At 41.8% G+C, this 19,457-nt stretch overlaps 1 protein-coding gene across 2 annotated transcripts in view; it reads left to right on the forward strand.

The window, feature by feature from the left end:
• CAPN6 (calpain 6) overlaps positions 1-18,995 on the forward strand; it is a 35,457-nt gene extending 16,462 nt beyond the window's left edge. For both annotated transcript variants that reach the window (XM_008069462.2, XM_021718261.1), the window contains 11 exons: positions 9,709-9,840; positions 10,846-11,054; positions 11,557-11,749; positions 12,322-12,515; positions 12,772-12,849; positions 12,952-13,138; positions 14,923-15,045; positions 15,226-15,428; positions 15,981-16,102; positions 16,608-16,744; positions 17,344-18,995. In XM_008069462.2, coding sequence (XP_008067653.1) covers positions 9,709-9,840; positions 10,846-11,054; positions 11,557-11,749; positions 12,322-12,515; positions 12,772-12,849; positions 12,952-13,138; positions 14,923-15,045; positions 15,226-15,428; positions 15,981-16,102; positions 16,608-16,744; positions 17,344-17,526 — 1,761 coding nt within the window. In that variant the 3' untranslated portion in view covers positions 17,527-18,995. The remainder of the gene's footprint in view (positions 1-9,708; positions 9,841-10,845; positions 11,055-11,556; positions 11,750-12,321; positions 12,516-12,771; positions 12,850-12,951; positions 13,139-14,922; positions 15,046-15,225; positions 15,429-15,980; positions 16,103-16,607; positions 16,745-17,343) is intronic.
• Positions 18,996-19,457: the final 462 nt, after the last annotated feature.

The raw sequence follows: 19,457 nt of genomic DNA on the forward strand, positions 1-19,457 counted from the left end.
CCCGGCCACTGCAGCCTCGACCTGCTGGGCTTAGGCGACCCTTCCACCTCAGCCTTCCAAGTAGCTGGAACTACGAATGCACGCCACCATGCTCAGCTCATTTGTGTGAATTTTACTGTAGAGACAAGGTCTCACCAAGTTGCCCAGGCTGATCTTGAACGCCCTGGGCTCAGGCAATCCTCTCACCTCGGCCTCCTGAAGTGCTGGGATCATAGGCTGAGCCACTGTGCCTGGCCAAGGCTGTGATTTTTAAGACCACTTTTATAAAATCTCCAGGTAGACCATAGACAGTGGATCTTATCCCAACACCAGCAGCTAAATAGCAGCTACATAAAAACCTAGATACATGGAACTCCATCTCAATTTCACATTCAACAGCAAAATGGATCCAATTTTAAGATAGCACTGCAGTTCAAAGACCCATGGAGAAGTCAAACCTCCCTAGACTCCAAAGAACACTGGGGGCAAACATCACCACAGAAGACTAACCAGGCCTAACTTTGCTGAACTTTCGAGATCAGATGATATTGGCGCATTCAAGGTGGTATGGCCATAGACCTTCCCTTGCCTCATCATCCTACAACTACATCCAGACTAACCCTAAAGAGTACACCCAAGGAGGCTGCATTCTGGGATTGAACTTTGGCCTCCCATGACCTCATTGACACAAGCACTCACCAAAACACAATCCAGCTGCAGCAGAAACCAATGAGTTCTAAGAGTATCCAAACAGAAACAGCATACTTCCTCTCTCCATTGGTTAGACTTGCTCCACCTGAAAACAGAAACTCCTCTTGAATTCCTCAAATTGAGAGGAGCAGTTCCCACTGTCTTGATCCATAAAGGACCACCCACAAAAAATGAGTGACTAGCCCTAAGGTCCTCCAAACTGAAACAGTAGGGTTGCTTCCTTTCTCTGTCAGTTGGGTTTGTTCAATCTGCAAATCAAAATTCCTTTGGAATTTCTCAAAGTGAGAGGAACCATTCTCACTGTTTGATGCCCACAAAAGACACCTGTCTAGATGCAGATGTTGACTTTCTTTCTTTCTTTCTTTCTTTTTTGAGTTGGAGTCTCACTCTGTCGCCCAAACTGGAGTGCAGTGGCCGCTTCCGGCCACCACAGCCTCAACCTGCTGGGCTCTGGCGATCCTTCCGCCTCAGCCTTCCAAGTAGCTGGAACTACAGGCGCGCGCTACCACACCGGGCTTGTTTTTGATTTATTGTAGAGATGAGGTCTCACTAAGTTGCCCAGGCGGGTCTCGAACCCACAGGCTCAGGCAATTCACTCACCTTGGCCTCCCAAAGAGATGTTGACTTTCAAAGATTGTTCTTCTAGGTAACCAGGAATCCATTTGGGGCTGGCAACAGCAGGGCCAAAGAGAGGCCAAACCCCACTTCCAGCCAAAAATAAAAAGGTAGGGCAGCTGCTTAGGAAGTCTTTGAAACTCTTCTGGCCTGTGACCACCATGCCATGAACAATACTTTCATGGTCAGGTAACCAAAGTTTGTGACCAAAACACCAGCAACGTAGGTCCTGTTGCTTTCTGCATCAAAATCTAACCACTGAGACAATGAGTATTGCTAGGAAAAAAGGGCTTTTTGGGGGGTGATGTCAACCAGGAGAATGGAAGATCAGTCTCATATATATTTCCCCAGTGACTATCACAGAAACAAAGAAATGAGTATTACATGTTCTCACTCATAAGTGTACTTTCAACAATTATCATAATACTAAGAAAAGGATTGTCAGTAGTGGGAAATTGCTGGGGGTGGGGGATGGAATTGGCAGTAGTGGGATTTTGCCGGCCGTGGGGAGGGGGGGCACACCTCATCAACAAGGATACCTGCATAGTGAACATTTGTATACTTACCCCTGAATTGTACCCCACATCATTAAATAAAAAATAAAAAAATAAAATAAAAGTGAAGAGTTTATATGGCAGGGAAGGAATGAAGCTACATGAGAGGAAAGAGGAATTAAGAAGGGGTAAAAAAGCAATCACGATGAATGACGGTTTGGTGTCTCATTGTCTGGATGGAGTGATCTGGTGAGTTTCAGTTTCTTGCCTGAGGATTGGTTTCTTAAGGAGGAACTCAGATAAGACAAATGTAGGTTTCAAGCTTTAAGACTAGGTTTGTCAATGTTTATATTTATTTTAAAAATTAAACATTTATTATAACTAATTTAGTTGGTTTCAATATGTTTTCTGGAAGCCACTCTTATGAGTAGATGTTGCTAACGAGGGGTATCACTCTTTTCTAGTTCTTGGATATGAAGAAAAATATATCAATAGGGTAGAAGTAGCTGAAAAGGAAGCAGGAAATTAAGAAAAATACATTGGATGAGTGTCTTTTAAAAATAGGACAGACTTGAATATACTTATAGGCTAAGGAGTAGCTAGTAAAGAAGAAAAGATTGAAGACACAGGAAAGGAAAGATATGATTAATGGGGATTAAAAGGACCTGGAGGAGGTGGGAGAAGATCCGGTGGGCAGCAAAATTGCAAATCAACATGAAATCGTTCCCTAAATATGCACCTAGCAGACAGTGCTTCCTGTATTGGCCTGTCTTTAGACACATTCTTTCTCTTCTGTCTTTGGTTTAGTCCTTGTCCTTTGCCTTCATCAGTCAAATTCTGTAGATTAAATCCTAGATGAATTAGCAGGAAAGAAAAAAAAACTTAAAACCATGGCAATAGTGCATTTTGCCTCTGAGGCAGTCAATACTGCTTCTAGAGTGAGATAATGTCAGAGAAAATGAACAACATGGGAGGGTAGGAAAAAACATTTTCTTCAACGTGTATAGTATGCCTACTATGGGCCAGATACTGTGTATAGAGTTTTCTATACATTATTTCATTTCACCCTAATTTACCATGGCTTAGCAAGGTAGCTGTGTTAAATTACTTTTATACAATTAATTTCTCCTAATTTAAAAAATAATGATAAATATTATTCCCATGTTATTGATGGGAAAATAAGGATTTCCTCAGAGTCAGATTGCTAACAAGCTGGATTTGAATTCAGGTTTGATTCCAAAACCTACATGGGTTTTTACTCTACCATGCTGTCATATCAAGGAGATAAAATTGTTTGACTGCTCTTTTTATCAAAATAGTTAGCTTCCCTCATCAGTTCTCACATTCCTCCCCACTGTGTTGATGCTGTAATTCCACTAATTGATCAATACTTTCCTTTTTTAGAGAATTGTGCAAACCTAGTCATATTAAGCCCAAAGGGAGGGTCACTGGAGAAACATTTACTGATCACCTACTCTGTGCCAGCCTCTGTGCAAGATACAGACCCAGCCAACAGTGAGGCATTCCCATTCTAGTTGGGGAGATGGATATTGAGCTCACAAAGAGTTAAATAAGAAATTAATGGTGGATATATAAAATGCTATTTTCAGGCATGCAAACGGTAAATCACACAGAATTTTTGAAGACGGGGAGCTCACCATAGATTGGAATGGTTAAAAAAAGTGTGGCCCACCATCTGAGCCTCCTCAAAAATCTGTAGATTCCCTTCCAGTCAGAGTGGAGGCCAAGTCTGTGGTCAAGAACCACGTCAAAGTTCTCTGGCCTACCATCAGGAAAGCTGAGAGACAGCGCTGGGCCTCTCTGAATTGGCTCAGGAAAATCAGATAGATCGTTGGCCTCCTCTGTCTCAATGACAAGGTTGATATCCTGGTTTGCAGATAAACTTACAGACATCTTGTCCCATGGCATGCTACTAACCTCATACTCAACCAGAGTTATTTTCAAAAGTCTCCAGAATGGAAGCAGCATGATTAACCTGGTATTTTCTGTCTTCTTCCTCTCCTGTGTTGAAAGCTTCTGCTTTCATAAGCCTCAATGCCTATAAACACCACTGATAGTTGAACAAACTGACTCTAGTCAAGCATTTCCACCTCCACAATCCTGGGACAGATTGAGTTCCCCTCCTTCCCATTTGCTACTTACTTGCTGTGTTTTAAGAAATCTCTTTAGATAGGCAGGGGTTATGAGTGTTTTGCAAGCGTTCAATGCCAGATCATTTGCACATACCCTCTAGAAGAAAGTCCTTAACTCCTCCAGTGGTTCAATGGCTCCAGCTATTGTCCTAGCTTTCTGCATACACAGGTATATTACCTGAGATCATGTGCTCCTGGACTTTCTTGCCTTCCTGGGTCTCATCATATAAAATCTTAATAAATAAGAGCTGAGTTATACTAAATTACAGTGTGATCATAAGACTGCAGGTTGAATTTTTAGGCTGAAATTTGCCTGCCAAATTCCCACAGAAAATCTTTTCTCCAGCTTCCTTCAGCTACTCTCCCCTTTTACCCCCCTCTAGCTTTTTCCCTTAATGACTCATGTCTACCTACAACAGTGTCTTAGAGTCAGACACATCTAATCCCTGACTAAAATAGAGCAAGGCCTCATGTGAATTGGCACCGCCAGCTGTCAAGGAAGAAAGGGCACCTGTACAAGATCTTCTGTCAGCTCTCCTAGTTGAGTTTTAAGTTCAACTTCTACTACCATTGCCCTTGCCCAGTCTTCCTTTGAGAGAATACATGCCCCCCCCGGGGGGGGGGGGGATTTTACTACATGGGTTGTAGGGGCAGGTGCTGAGGTTCTGGATTAAAACTACAGTAGTAGGAATGAAAACAAAAGGTTGATGAGGGGAGACATTAAAAACAGAATATACAGACTTGGGTGATAGGTAGCATGTGGGGGAACCAATAAAGGAAGAAATACTTTTCTCTTTGTGCCAATAAAGATTTCCAATTACATTGTGACACCTCTATACAGTAGTTTTGATCTAGACTGTTTATGAATTTGTTTCTCCCTCAGAGATTATGTCCTCCCACGTGAGTATTTTTAAGTGTTTCCCATTGTTTACACAAATGAAGAGTTAAATAGGCCTATACTCTTTCTCTCCATCTGCCCTATTTATTTTAAGTTCTGCATTTAGAAACTTGAACAGCTTTATTGAAGTATAATTTATATGCCATGACATTCACCCATTATAAGTGTACAATGCAATGATTTTTAGTAAATTTAGACTTGTGCAAACATTACCACAACCCAACTGAAGAGTAGGTGCATTACCCCAATAAGATCCCTTGTGCACATTTGCAGTGAGTAATCCCTCCACACCTCTGCCACAGGCAACTACTAATCTACTTTTGGTTTCTATCCAGATTTTCCTGTTCTGTACATTTCACTTATGATGGAATCATAAAAGTAATTGACTTTTTTTGCTTAGCATGTTTTCAAGAGTTATCCATGTTGTAGCATGTATCTAGCAGAAGTCTGAAAGTTAAAGTAAGAAAAGAATTATGTAGTGATTTCATGGCCTACTTTGGAAGTGGAAGTTGGGCTTAGATCCTATTTTCAGACTCCATTCTGAATTTTTTTTTTTTTTTTTTGGAGAGGTTAAGAAGAAGGTGAATGTTTTGCTGATGACAAAATCTTGTTGCAGAAATAAAACTCCCCAGTAGATCATCCTTGAAAGGCTGATGCAACATTGGCCCTTGAGCTTAGGTTCACCTATAAATGTTTTATCTTGAAATTGTTCAGTTTTCTAAAAGTAAGATAATGGCCCCTTGGACTAGCTCACAAAGCCCTCAGTTCCTGCATGGCAATTTTGTGCAAATTAGTCCTTGAGGCTTCTGAGACTACTTGGGCCCTGAACTTAGTCATAATACATCTCCTGCAGGACTGGTGTCACTTGTAGGCATCCACACCTCTACCCACTCAGTACTTGCTAGATTGCATGAAACACTTTTGAAAGTGTCTCCACTCTTTTGGCTGCTGGTTTGGGCAGCCCTTCATTTTACTGTGTGGTTGCTGAGGATTGCCCTGGACTTCAATATTGTCAGCAAATTTTACCTGAGTAAAACAAAAATGCTAAAGATTTGAATGTGGTAGGTGCAAAGGGGGCCACATAGAGTGACTTGTACAGAGCCACAGGCCTTGTAATTGTTTGCCTCACTCCCCAGAGGTCTCTGGAAAAGAGGCAGAAGGTAAGGACAATGAGAGGTCCTTTATGGCTCAGCTTAGAGAACACACTTTCTAGAGAAGTTGCTTTGCTTATAGAAGGTTTTGGCTCAAGGGTGGGGTCATGCCGGGATCATTCCAGCATTACGCTTGATGCTCAACTTCCAACTTGTGTGTATTTCCCACAAGACATTATTTTGCTGTGACAAACAGCCCAGTTCAAGGATCGCTGCAACTGTGCCAACACAGCTGGGAGCCATTAGGGGCTCAGCATCTCCCTCCTCCATGCTCCCAAGCCACCCAAATATTGTGAATGTGAGCTGTGACCTCTCCTCCAACCCCACTCTTACCATTCCAGCACAGCTCAGGCTGAAATGTCCCATCTGCACTCTTCATCTCAGCTTTGAGTTACAAAAATATTTCTCAAGTCTTACTTCCTTTACCTCAACAGGAAGATATGCCTTGTGTCCAGAACTAGGGGAAAAGTCAATAAACAGTCATTTCATTGTTTTCTTTTTTCTTTCCTTTTCTTTTTTGCATTGGAGCCTCACTCCGTTGTCCAGGCTGGAGTGCAGTGGCACGCTCATGGCCACCCCAGCGTCGACCTGCTGGGCTCAGGCAATTTTTCCGCCTCAGCCTTCCAAGTAGCCAGAACTACAGGCGTGCGCTAATGCCTGGCTAATTTTTTTATTTATTGTAGCGATGAGGTCTCGCCAAGTTGCCCAGGCTGGTCTCGACGGGTTCAGGCAATTCTCTCACCTTGGCCTCCCAAAGTGCTGGGATTACAGTCCTGAGCCATTTCGTTGTTTTCAAATTTGTGACGAAATGTTCTATTAGGCTGTAAGATTTGCACTGGCTTATTACCCTTTACCCTTTTTAACTCCTTGGCTTCTTTCTAATCTTTTGATGTCTCACTTCCTTAAAGAGATAGAAGCTATGGCTTAATAAGGATTAGTCTTCCATGTTTCACATCATGGTTCTCACATATGGCAAGAGATACATTCATATTTAGTGGAGTCAATTGAAGAGATTAGAGCCTATTAGTGATATTTAGCCTGAAACCAAAAGCTAAGAGACAACTTAAGTAAGTCTTCCACAAGAATGAAGAATTTTTAAGTGAGTGTTAAGCAGAAGCATGAAACACTGACATAGATGACTGAGAGATGTGGTAGCATCTCTGTCCCTGGGGAGCTGCACAATATTACCCTTTATGTGGTGGCCATGGATAAACCTAAAAGTACAGGAATAGACGGCTGAAATCTTAAGGTTTCCTCTCTGTTTGTGGTCCTGAAGAATCAAAAACATTAGGCCTGTGTCTCCTACTAAAATTCCTTCCAGTTTTGATATTCTATGATTGTTAATTTATCGTGTTTCAAATTCACTGTTAAATACCCATTATGCATGAAAAATGGCAAAGTAAAATGGGAGAATGGTCCAGTTTAATACAAGAAAAGGGAAAATGAAGGTTTTTTCCTCATGATTGCACACAGCTATGAATATATATATTATGTATACATACATGTATATAATAGATACACACATATAATTTATAATAACCACGTCCAGCTTAGGTCTTCAGGAGAATAATTACCCTGTTCCTCAATTTGAGCTTTGTTCATATGTCTTTTTCCTCACCTATGTGACCTTTTATGTCTTCAGTAGAAGTTGACATACCACAAACATTGTCTAAGCCTAGATCTCTGCTGTGAAATGAAAGTTTTGTATAGCTTCAAGACACTGTAGTGTAACCCCAACCACTAATAACTCTACATAAAACCAGCAAATGATTTGCCTTACTAATTTAAAAGCTCACTTTTTCACATATCAGTGTCACTTTATTGTTTTTATAAAACATGTTAGAAAATTTTGATATGTGCCACATAGGTCCAATAATTCATTTTATGGCTTTACATCCTTGCTCCAAGTAAAATGATAATGCCTGACCTAGAGACGAAAAATGGTGCTTAGTTTTATCGTAGAAAAGGCAAAGAAACAACGAGAAGAGAAAGAATATCAGGATCTAACTCACCCAACACACCCACTCTGTGTTCAATAAGTGAAAAAAACAGGGAGCTCACAGCTTAATAAATATTAAAAACTATTTATTAAGATAAAGGTCTTTTCCTAAGACAAAAATGAGTGATGAGACACCAGACATGCATTAAAAAAAAACTACCAGAAAATCCAAAACTCACAACCCATCTAACCCTCTCCTTTTGGCAGAGGGATGCCCAATTAATCTTTAGTTTGGACTTGTCCCTGCCCAGAATGCCTATTTTTTTTTCTAGAGTTATTTTGGCTTCTAAAAAGTATATGGAATGTTTCATTCTGTAGACCAGATCCTTCATCAAAGAGAATTATGTTGATTATTAAAAAAAAAAGAGGCTTGAGGACCAGAAAAATATAGCTGTCTCTAATTCTTTTTAAAAGGATATATATCCAGATTTTTTTTTCCATTTGAGACTAGGATTTATGTCTGCTGGGTAAGCATAATGTCAAGGTACTGGCCAACGGCCTCCTCCACAAAGTTTTCTCCATCTACTGGAGACTTCATTGGTATTTCCTGCCTTTGAACTCTGCAAGTGCTGATATTTGGAGTCACAGAATCATGCTTTAAGCTATGTGGTGTCATGTATACTGCTATGCCTTTGTCCATGCATGTCTCTCTATTTGTTATGCCTCCATACCCCTCTCTTGTCCACCTGCCTGACTCTAATCAATTCAAGCTTTACCACCATTGTGAAACTTTTTCTGAGTATGCCCTGGGAAAGTATGGAGATACTTTAGATACTGATTATCCTTTGAAAGTGGTTCTACCATGCCCTCATCACATTGTTTTGTGATTGTATTATTTGGGTGTCATTTTCCTACTCCTAGTGAAAAAGGCACAGCTAATGATTTGTTGGGGGGAAGGCATATGTAAATCCCAAACAATTACTGCCTCTCCTTCCCACCCAGATCGCCTCATAACATTCACTGGAAAGAGTGTCCATTGAAGTGTTCCTGTGAGTGGTCTATTACCACCTGCTATTAATGCTGCTGCCATCTATATTTATCCGAAGATGTAGAAAAATCTGGTTGCTATGGAGACCACTATTGCCTTTGCTTTATGTTAGAAAGGGGCTTCCTATGAGTTCTCCTAGCTTGATTTCCTAGAGAGGGAGATGCATTAATGTGTACCTCCAACAGACCTTGTCTTTTAAATGCAAGCCCCCTTCCAAGCACAGGTGCTTCAGAAAATCTCATCCTGAAAAATAGAACCAGAATGTAATGTGCTAATCCCTAGTTCTCCTTTTTCAAAGTTCACTGCTGTGCTGAAAACCCTTCCAAACCCCAGTGATAGCTATGTCTAAGGGTCATTTACTAGCACATGGCATCCTATCTCATCACATTCTTTCCTTTAATTTCTCCTGCCATTTTCCCGCATATGGGTAGATTGTCTACTGCTTTGTGGTTTTCCTCACAATCCTCTCAACATTCCCTTTATCCCATCTATAAAAATCCCAGTCATCTATGAAGACTGTCCTGCCTACAGTGACTCTTGGGAAATCTTCCCAGGCTCTTTTATAATTCATTGTTGTTACCTTTATTTTTTTATAGGAACATGGCACAAATTTGCATGTCATCCTTGAGCAGGGGCCATGCTAATCTTCTCTGTATCGTTCCAATTTTAGTATATGAGCTGCTGAAATGAGCATGATATAACCAATTCTTGAATCCACAGGATATCTGTGATGACCCCCGTCTGATTGTGGGCAACATCAGCAACCACCAGCTAATTCAGGGGAGACTGGGCCACAAGCCGATGGTCTCTGCATTTTCCTGTTTGGCTGTTCAGGAGTCTCATTGGACAAAGGTATTTCTCCCTCCTGTGGGACCTCATTCAGCTTCCGCCTTCTTGTCTTCTTTAATAACTTTAGGAGAAAGCAGCTCATAACTTTGCAAGATTGTTACATTTTCTGAAGGCAGAGGTATTAACTAGGTGACTTCTTTCTAGTTCATTATAAGAGTTTTCACAGACACAGAAAAGTTGAAATAATTTTTTCAGTTATCACTCATGTACTCATATCGATTCTACCATTAATGTATTAGTTTATCTTTTATCGTCATTTTCAGTGTCTCTGCATACTTGTATCCTCTATACCTACTGGGATATAAAGCCAGTAGGGGCCTGGAGCTTACTAACATAAATGGGTAACAGAAAAGGTGAGAAAGATGGAAATAGATCCCTGAAAATGTTCTCATAAATTATTAAAAGTACAAAAATTCCTTTGGTATTCAGGCAGAGTTCAAGGTAATGAAATGTTAACTTGATTTGGGACAAAGAGCATTTTCCTCCAAAAAATAGTTGTAGATTGTTAACCTATAATGGTTATATTAAAAAATTCTTAAATGTGATTTTATTCATAATGTGAATAAAATCTATACTCTATAGAATCTACACGAAATCTCTAGAATGGACATTTGAAAACAGACTGAAGTGGGCCTTGTATTTTTGTTGATTTTGCTTTATTTATGTGTTTAAGAATGCAGTCATGAATATTTTTGTGTAGTCCATTTCTCAACATCTAGTTTATAGATTATCTGTGGAAATAATTAATGCCTGACTGGCTGCCCCCGCTACCCTGTGTACTCCTATGTGCATTTAGGGCAGGAACGTTGATATCATCCTCAGCAAAAGTGAATTGGGATATAAGTTGTGGGCAAAATGCCATATCCAGGACTCTCTAATCTAGACCCAAACCAGGTGTATTTGGTGTCCTTTCTATTGTCATATGGACTTGTCAAGAGCTAGTTCTAATTACAATATCTGGATGTGGTCTGGTGAATAAAACTTAATTAAATGTTCTTACCTTTCCAGACAATTCCAAATCATAAGGAACAGGAATGGGACCCTCGAAAACCAGATAAATATGCTGGGATATTTCGATTCCGTTTCTGGCATTTTGGAGAATGGACTGAAGTGGTGATTGATGACTTGCTGCCCACCATCAATGGAGATCTTGTCTTCTCCTTCTCCACTTCCATGAATGAGTTTTGGAATGCTCTGCTGGAAAAAGCTTATGCAAAGTAAGGAGGGGGTTGACTGGTTTGTGGTCAGGGTACATAAATAAAGGGAAGCCACATTTGTCCTTGGGAGCTCATTCCCTCCCAGATCAGTCTTGGAGTTTAAATTGAGTAGAATCGCAGTCAGATTTAAGGCATTGTTTTGTGTCTGGGCCTGGCTCTCAGAAATCTTAGATAAGAGAGAAATCAGATGTTCTGGTTTCTATTTAAACCCTCACCTGCTCCCAGGTACCCTTTCCTGCTGCTAATCTGTAGATCACATGGCATCATCATCTCATTTTTTCCTTATCTACCTGAAGAAAGAAGTTTCTACATGGACCATCCTTGATCTACATAGTCTAAGGCTAAAAATATCTGACTATAATCTCAAAATATCTCTCACTTCATACCTAGAGAAAAGCCTTCTGGTAATGTCTGGTCAGGAACTGTCCCAATTCTTTGGAACATGACATTCTTGACCCAGAAAAATAATTTTACAAAGATAACCTTGCATACTTGTCCTCAGGCTGCTAGGCTGTTATGAGGCCCTGGATGGCTTGACCATCACTGATATTATCATGGACTTCACGGGCACATTGGCTGAAACTGTTGACATGCAGAAAGGAAGATATACTGAGCTTGTTGAGGAGAAGTACAAGCTGTTCGGAGAACTGTACAAAACATTTACCAAAGGTGGTCTAATCTGCTGCTCCATTGAGGTTTGTATTCATGAAAAACAACCACTCTCTACTCACTACTGGCAGAATAGACTATAAAATTTAGCAGGGAACATTACCCTTAACCTGGGGATCCATGAAAAACTGTTAACTGAACTTGAATGCTAACATACACATTGAGTTCTGGCATGGAGGCTAAGGAGCTTAAATTTTTTTATCCTTTTGGTACCAGTCATTCCACTGGGGACCAATGCAGCATCCCAGCTGGTGTCAGTAGCCTCTGCTAAATTATTCCTCCTGTCCCTGTTCCTGGATCTTGAGGTTATAGCTGCTTGCTCAAGGAATGAACTTGCCCCATCAAATTTTATAGCAGTTTATATCAATATACTACAGTAAGTAATTTGAATCTGACTTGTTTAAGTGAGTTGTGATATTACACTCTTTATTTCTTTTTTCTACTACTTTTTGTGTTGAGTTAGGTGTCAGGATCAAATTTCCATCGCATGAGGAGAACCAGCTTCAACCATTCTAGACTAAAACAATTCAAGAAGAAGGGGAACCAGGACCTGAGTCTCCCAATTCCTGTGCCTTTATGTATCTTTCTTTGCTCTCAGTCTCCTAATCAGGAGGAACAAGAAGTTGAAACTGATTGGGGTCTGCTGAAGGGCCATACCTATACCATGACTGATATTCGCAAGATCCGTCTTGGAGAGAGACTTATGGAAGTCTTCAGTGCTGAGAAGCTGTATATGGTTCGCTTGAGGAACCCATTGGGAAGACAGGAATGGAGTGGCCCTTGGAGTGAAATGTTAGTTGCATTCCACTTTTACTGCTACATCTCTAAAGCCCTTTAGTTCTGCCAAACCCATCCCTCCAGACTGCTACTGTGCTGTCAATGTTCAGTGATATCTGTGGGCTCTTGTCAGCAGGGGGTCTGAGACCTACTCAAAGATGAGATAAAGCAGACCCCATCCTCATGTATTTGTTCCTTTGACACTCTGCTTACTACAGGAAGTCACTGACAAACATAATGGCTTAACCTTTTATTCTCTATCTGCTTTCAGTTCTGAAGAGTGGCAGCAACTGACTTCAGCAGATCGTAAGAACCTGGGGCTTGTTATGTCTGATGATGGAGAGTTTTGGTGAGGAGAGGTTTTCTGCATTAAAGAAATTGGGGCTTCTACATGGAACTTCTGGGGTATTAAGTATCATCTTTATTTCGTTCTTGCACTCCTTTCATTCAGGATGAGCCTGGAGGACTTTTGCCGCAACTTTCACAAACTGAATGTCTGCCGCAATGTGAACAACCCTATTTTTGGCCGAAAGGAGCTGGAATCTGTTCTGGGATGCTGGACTGTGGATGATGATCCCCTGATGAATCGCTCAGGAGGCTGCTATAACAACCGTGATACCTTCCTGCAAAATCCTCAGGTTTCGGTCAATTATTTTCTTTGCCTCCAAATTATTCAGTCAATAGGAATTCAAGTCACACCTTGGTTATCTCTGAAGTATTTCTTCAGCATTAGGTCTTCCATTTGCAGCTACTGTGTAATATTTATCAACCAGGATCCTTAGGGATTGACTTGAATCCTTGTAAAACACAGCAGACTATATCTCTTTGCAGAGACGTTATCTTGGCAACATTATCAAATCTGACTCACCTCCTCTGGCTGTCTCGCTCCTGACCATATTGCTTGGTATGGCTCTTTGACAGTTCCTACTTCCTTGTGACATGGGAGAGAGAGGATCTGCTCTGAGATGCTGTCTCAATTCTTCCTCATTTCTCTTTACTGCCCAACTGTTCTCTGGGGGTGCATATTTACTTTATTTTTGCTCTATTTCTCATGCAGGTGATTCTTCTGGATCCCATTGTTATGCCTCCATTTTCTCATCTAAAACCAGGATTTCCCCCAGGATTTGAGTACTGCCCTGTCAAAGATTCCATCCCATTCATCTCTCATTACAGTGCTGTTCCAGGTGACACAGCAGGGTCAAGCCCAGGCACACTTCAAAGTAAAAAAATCCAAAAATGTAAAACCTGAATCTATAATAACCTTTGTGTTTTTAATCACCAAATAAACAGATAATCCATAGGAGACAAGCGTTTTGACTGTATTGCTGCTTCACTGTCCATTGGTCTTTTTTTCCTCCATGGACCTTACTGGCCAGGCATTTTGGAGGACACCAAGGCTGGTGGACTGATTTACCTATCTTATACTTCTTTGCCACCCCTTCCATCTTAATTGTCCTAAAAGAAAAGAAGTCTCCTATTACCTCTCCACCTCAACTCATCCCCATTTACAACCCTGGAAATGTTTCAGGTATCAGGCACATATACCAAGCCGAGGAAATGGCCTCACAGGATTGACCCTTGGGTCCTTGGTTCTGCATCTGTTTCCCATTTCTTTCTCCTCTTCCTTTTCCTTCTCCTCCTCTTCTTCTTCCTCTCCCTCTTCTTCTTTTTAGAGATGGGATCTCGCTGTGCCATCCAGGCTGGAGAGCAGTGGTGTAATCATAGCTCACTACAGCCTTGAACTCCTGGGCTCAAGTGATTCTTCCACCTCTGCCGCCTCTGGAGCAGTTGTTTTCTGTTTCCTTCTAAAGGGAGCGAGGCAGAGAGAAAAATCTGATGCCTTTTGGTTTTAGCTCTTAACAATGCTATGATACTCCAGATGATGTTTGGAAGGTCTCTAGCACAGGCAGGTAGCTTCCCTGGAGTGATGGTAGCAAAACATCAATTCTCCAAGGAAGTGAATCCAGCCTTTCCACAAGCTGCATGTCTGGGCTGGCAACAGGAGGCTAGACCAGGGCAATGCTGCAGTGTCAGGTTGAGTCAAATAGGAATCCTTTCTGTCTTTATGGATTCTGGATTTTTCTGTATGCAACCTTTAAATATAAAGGGATAATAATAATAATAAATTTTTTAAAAACAATAACTTACCAGAAACTTACTAGAACAAAGCATACTTTCTTTGGTATCAGAGGCCTAAGAATGAAGTTGTCCCTCAACACATGCCATGGGGGAAGCAAGTGTTGATGATCTACATCTAGCGAGTCAATGAACTATCCAAGACCTCTTTGTCTGATCAATAGCAAAGACCAGAAAATAACTCAAATCTATGCTTCCCAATGTACAGCTTTCTTCCTTGAAATTTGAACTGGCTCCATTTAAATGGGAGTGCTAACTCAGATCCTTGGTGGCCTCTTTTCTTTAGTACATCTTCACTGTGCCTGAGGATGGGCACAAAATCATCATGTCACTGCAGCAGAAGGACCTGCGCACTTATCGCCGCATGGGAAGACCTGACAATTACATCATTGGCTTTGAGCTCTTCAAGGTAAGAATGGACATTTGGAGCAGAGAGAATGAAGGCAAACAAGAGTCAAAATTAGGATAGTTTAGGGTTAGGGGGATTAAGAAAAAAAAAAACCCAATGATAAAGAACATAGAAGACTTGAGATCTTCCAATGCAAGAACCATGATTTGAGCAGAAAGGACTATTTTATCTTATTTTCAGGTGGAGATGAACCGCAAATTCCGCCTCCACCACCTCTATATCCAGGAGCGTGCTGGGACTTCCACTTATATTGACACTCGCACCGTGTTTCTGAGCAAATACCTGAAGAAGGGCAACTATGTGCTTGTCCCAACCATGTTCCAGCATGGTCGCACCAGCGAGTTTCTCCTGAGAATCTTCTCTGAAGTGCCTGTCCAGCTCAGGTTCAGTTTCCTTGGCAAGCCTTAAAAACTCCTGTTTTCTTATTTGCCCCCGATCCTAAATCTCTTCACTCAACTCCCCTGTGCAGACACTCCAAGGGACAACTTGTTCAAATCAGACTTAACTAACTGAAATCATAGTGGTAGAAATATTTCTGAAAGTGAGGTTGGGGGAAATGTCCTAGTGAAGATCTAAGCTTCAGAACTCTGAGCTGCCATTTAAGGGGAATAGGTTTATAGTCCAAGCTCTTCAACTTAGATTTTCTCTTCTGTTCTCTGGCTGACTCCCTCTTTTCTTAAGCAGCTGGTACTCTTCGCTGCTCTTCTATTATGTTCTGAGTGCTGAGTCACCAGAGCTAACTTTTCACCCGGCCCTGCATACTCTGATCTTTATCTTCTGGTCCTTAAAGCAAGGGGAAAGGAAAACACTCAAAATATAAGCCACGCCTGTCACCCAGCATCTTATGCTTTTCAGCAACGATGTCTATTTTCACAGGTTAATCACATCAAAGGGTGTTTATCATTGGATGACATATCTTCTTTTTGATGTTCTAGAGAACTGACTCTGGACATGCCCAAGATGTCCTGCTGGAATCTGGCTCGTGGCTACCCAAAGGTTGTTACTCAGCTCACTGTTCACAGTGCTGAGGGCCTGGAGAAGAAGTATGCCAATGAAAGTAAGAATTGCAGGGATGTCTGGTAACGTAAAATTCAGTTGCATTTATGGCACATATCGTTAGAAAAGATGGTCACAAATGATTCTAGAGAAGTCAGGATGCATGGCAACAATGGCACAGAATAGGATGTCAACTTCTTTGGGCAAGGCTTACATAAAATTCATTTTGATATTATTATATAAAATGTGGAAAAGGAGGCCGGGCTCGGTGGCTCAGCCTGTAATCCCGCGCTTTGGGAGGCCGAGGTGAGTGGATTGCCTGAGCCCGCGGGTTCGAGACCCGCCTGGGCAACTTGGCGAGACTTCATCTCTACAATCAATCAAAAATAAATAAATTAAATAAAATATGAAAAAGGAAATGAAAGTGGAAACAAAAACGTTGAGTCCTAGGCCATTCTGGCACTCAGGTGTTATGTTGAAAATCCCAGAATTGACCAAGGTGACTTCTTGCCTATTTAGAGAGGGAACTTGAATCACTGTGTTAAAAACACGTTACTTTGTTTCAGCTGTAAACCCATATTTGGTTATCAAATGTGGAAAGGAGGAAGTCCGTTCTCCTGTCCAGAAGAATACAGTTCATGCCATTTTTGACACCCAGGCCATTTTCTACAGAAGGACCACTGACATTCCTATTATAGTACAGGTAAGAATGTGTACAGGGGTCCCCAGGATGGCCCATATTTGGTACCAGATACTATATTATCCCAAGTGCCTCACGTATGTTTAGGATGCAGAATTAGAGGTATCCTGTTTTTTGGTTTGCTTTCTACTAAAAAACACCTCCCACCAAGCATAGACACTGACTTCCTTATTAATGTCCATGCCAAATCTCCTTTTCTCCATTTATTTAATTATGAGCAAAAGCCTACATGCTCACTAGTATGCATGTTAGCACATGTACTATAAAGTCCCATGAAGGGAAGCATATGCCAGCTCGGAGGAACCTTACATTGCTAGGTCAGGAAGAACCACTGAAGTCCGGCTGACTTAATACATCTGATCCACAGCCCTTAGTAACCATCCCACAGGTCAAGCACAATCTTGAGTTCTGATTTGCGACTTTCCATCTATATTCTTTGAGTTGTCCTCTTCTCAGCCAAAGGGCTGTCAGGAAAGGACAAAATGGTCTCTTCGTTTTAAAACAGATTTTTCCAAGCTCAGCATTAGGTTCCAGATGTCCCTAGGCAAAGGCCAATCTGACAGAAGGTTACTTGTCTTCACTCCCTTGATTTGTCTTTTCAGGTCTGGAACAGCCGAAAATTCTGTGATCAGTTCTTGGGGCAGGTTACTCTCGATGCTGACCCCAGTGACTGCCGTGATCTGAAGTCTCTGTACCTGCGTAAGAAGGGTGGTCCAACTGCCAAAGTCAAGCAAGGCCACATCAGTCTCAAGGTTATTTCCAGCGATGATCTCACTGAGCTCTAACTCTTCAATCCTAGAGAATCCTGACAGACCTTTCCATCCTTTTATTTTCTGTCAGGTGCCAGGTTTTAGCTAAGATTCACAATTTTTAGAAAGAATGAAATTCACAATAATTAACATTTCCTTTCTTCTGATAAGTTCCCCATACCTCCCAATTCATGTAGCATCAGTAGCTACATAACCTATATACCTCCAGCAGCTGAACAGGGGGAGGTGACAGTCCTATCTGGGAATCACACACATGTTTGCCAAGAAAATATCTCTGGGGCTTCCGGGGGTGAGATTCAAGCAGAACAATAGTAAGAGCCTGGACATCCTACACATGTCTGATGTTTTCAGTTGTTCAATAGCTCTCCCTAGTAGGGCATATTGAGGAAGGAGGAGGGGTGATCAAGGCCAAGCTGGTCTAGCCTGACATCCCAGCTCCTGAATGAACACTACAGACTTCCCATCAGCATTTCAGCCAGCTGCCAGAACCGGCTTTAAGTCCCCAACCCTTACTGCCACCACTGCCACCACCACCAACCACCACCATCACTACCATCACCACCTCCGGAAAGTGTATTGCTGCCCCAACCCAAGTCACCCCCCATAGTAAGTTTCACCTTCATGTTGAGGAAGCTTCCTTGGTGCTTACTCAAGAGCTGGCGTTCAGTGAGTCCTAGACAGTGAGAAGGGCCTGAACTTCAGCTCAATGGAAGCCAGCTGTGTGCCACAAGAGGGGGAAGTGGAAGAAGCTGCAGTGGGAGACAAAGCCTCGGTCCCCCACCCATCCACACACACCTACACTCACACATGCGCACGTTGGCGCACACGAACTACCGTTTAGGCAGTCAGTGGGCGAGAGGAAAGATGAGTAAGTATCCCACACATCAAGAAAATGAGGGTATCCATCCAGGTGTAGGACAGCCAGTTTGGGGCCCCTGACTGCAATGTGAAACCTCTTGCTGCTGCTAGGTTTACAAACAAGCCCGTTGTCCTGTGCCTCTTAATATCATTGGTACTGAAGACCCCATCTAGGGGCTTGAGACTTTGGCCCCAGCCCAGGCTCCTCAGGCTTTTCCCTCAATTGGGAAACTTCATTCCCTGGGGGTGTTTGTTTGCCCTCTTGTTTTTCAGTACTTCTACAGAATTTTCTCTAGAGTCAGTCATTTTGAAATGTTCTTCCCTCCATCTTCATCTATCAACATTCTACCCCTCCTTCAAGGCCCAGCATAAATGCCACCTCCTCCATGAAGCTTTCACTAATTTCACCCAAAACCCTCACCTTCAACAGTATCTCAAAGCTTCTGCAATGATGAAAAAGAAACATAGTTGTAGTATGTAGCCTAGTCCAGCACGCATTCATTTTTTTAAAATGTAGTTTATTTTAGCTCTTTCATTTCCTACCATGTTTTCTAATCTGTGTAACTTCTGTGATGCCTTCACCACACTGCCTTACATAAACCAAATCACAATAAAGTTCATATTCAATAAATTGACCAGTCTTGACTTGAATTGATGACACTGGGAAGATGGCAAGAGTGGCTACCTGTTGAGACTTGTTTCAGAGACACTGTAAATGGGAGGTGAGGGTACATCTCTAAAACTGAGCCCAGGTGCAAGTCTGCTGGATTCAGGGACCTTGGCTGTACTCTGATTTGTCTGGGTGGTGGGGTAGTTGGGAGAATGGAGGGAGGTCTTCTTTTATTTCATATTTACGAACAGTTGGGTGCTATTTGGAATTACTCAATTTTAAAACCTCTTGATTGGAATTACTCTTGAAGTCAGTAGCCAGACCTTTCAAGGGCAGGCCTCCCAATGAGACAAAATACCAACTTCTTTCTCCCAGCATCTCTCTTAGAGTCAAAGAGATGTGACGATTTCACTAATTTGCTTGCACATGCCATCTGCACATTCTAGGGTAGTCTGGGGGGGAAGCTCTTCTCAATTTT

This window comes from Carlito syrichta, unplaced genomic scaffold (genome assembly GCF_000164805.1).
Source record: "Carlito syrichta isolate Samal-C Ts95f unplaced genomic scaffold, Tarsius_syrichta-2.0.1 Scaffold312060, whole genome shotgun sequence".
NCBI lineage: Eukaryota > Metazoa > Chordata > Mammalia > Primates > Tarsiidae > Carlito > Carlito syrichta.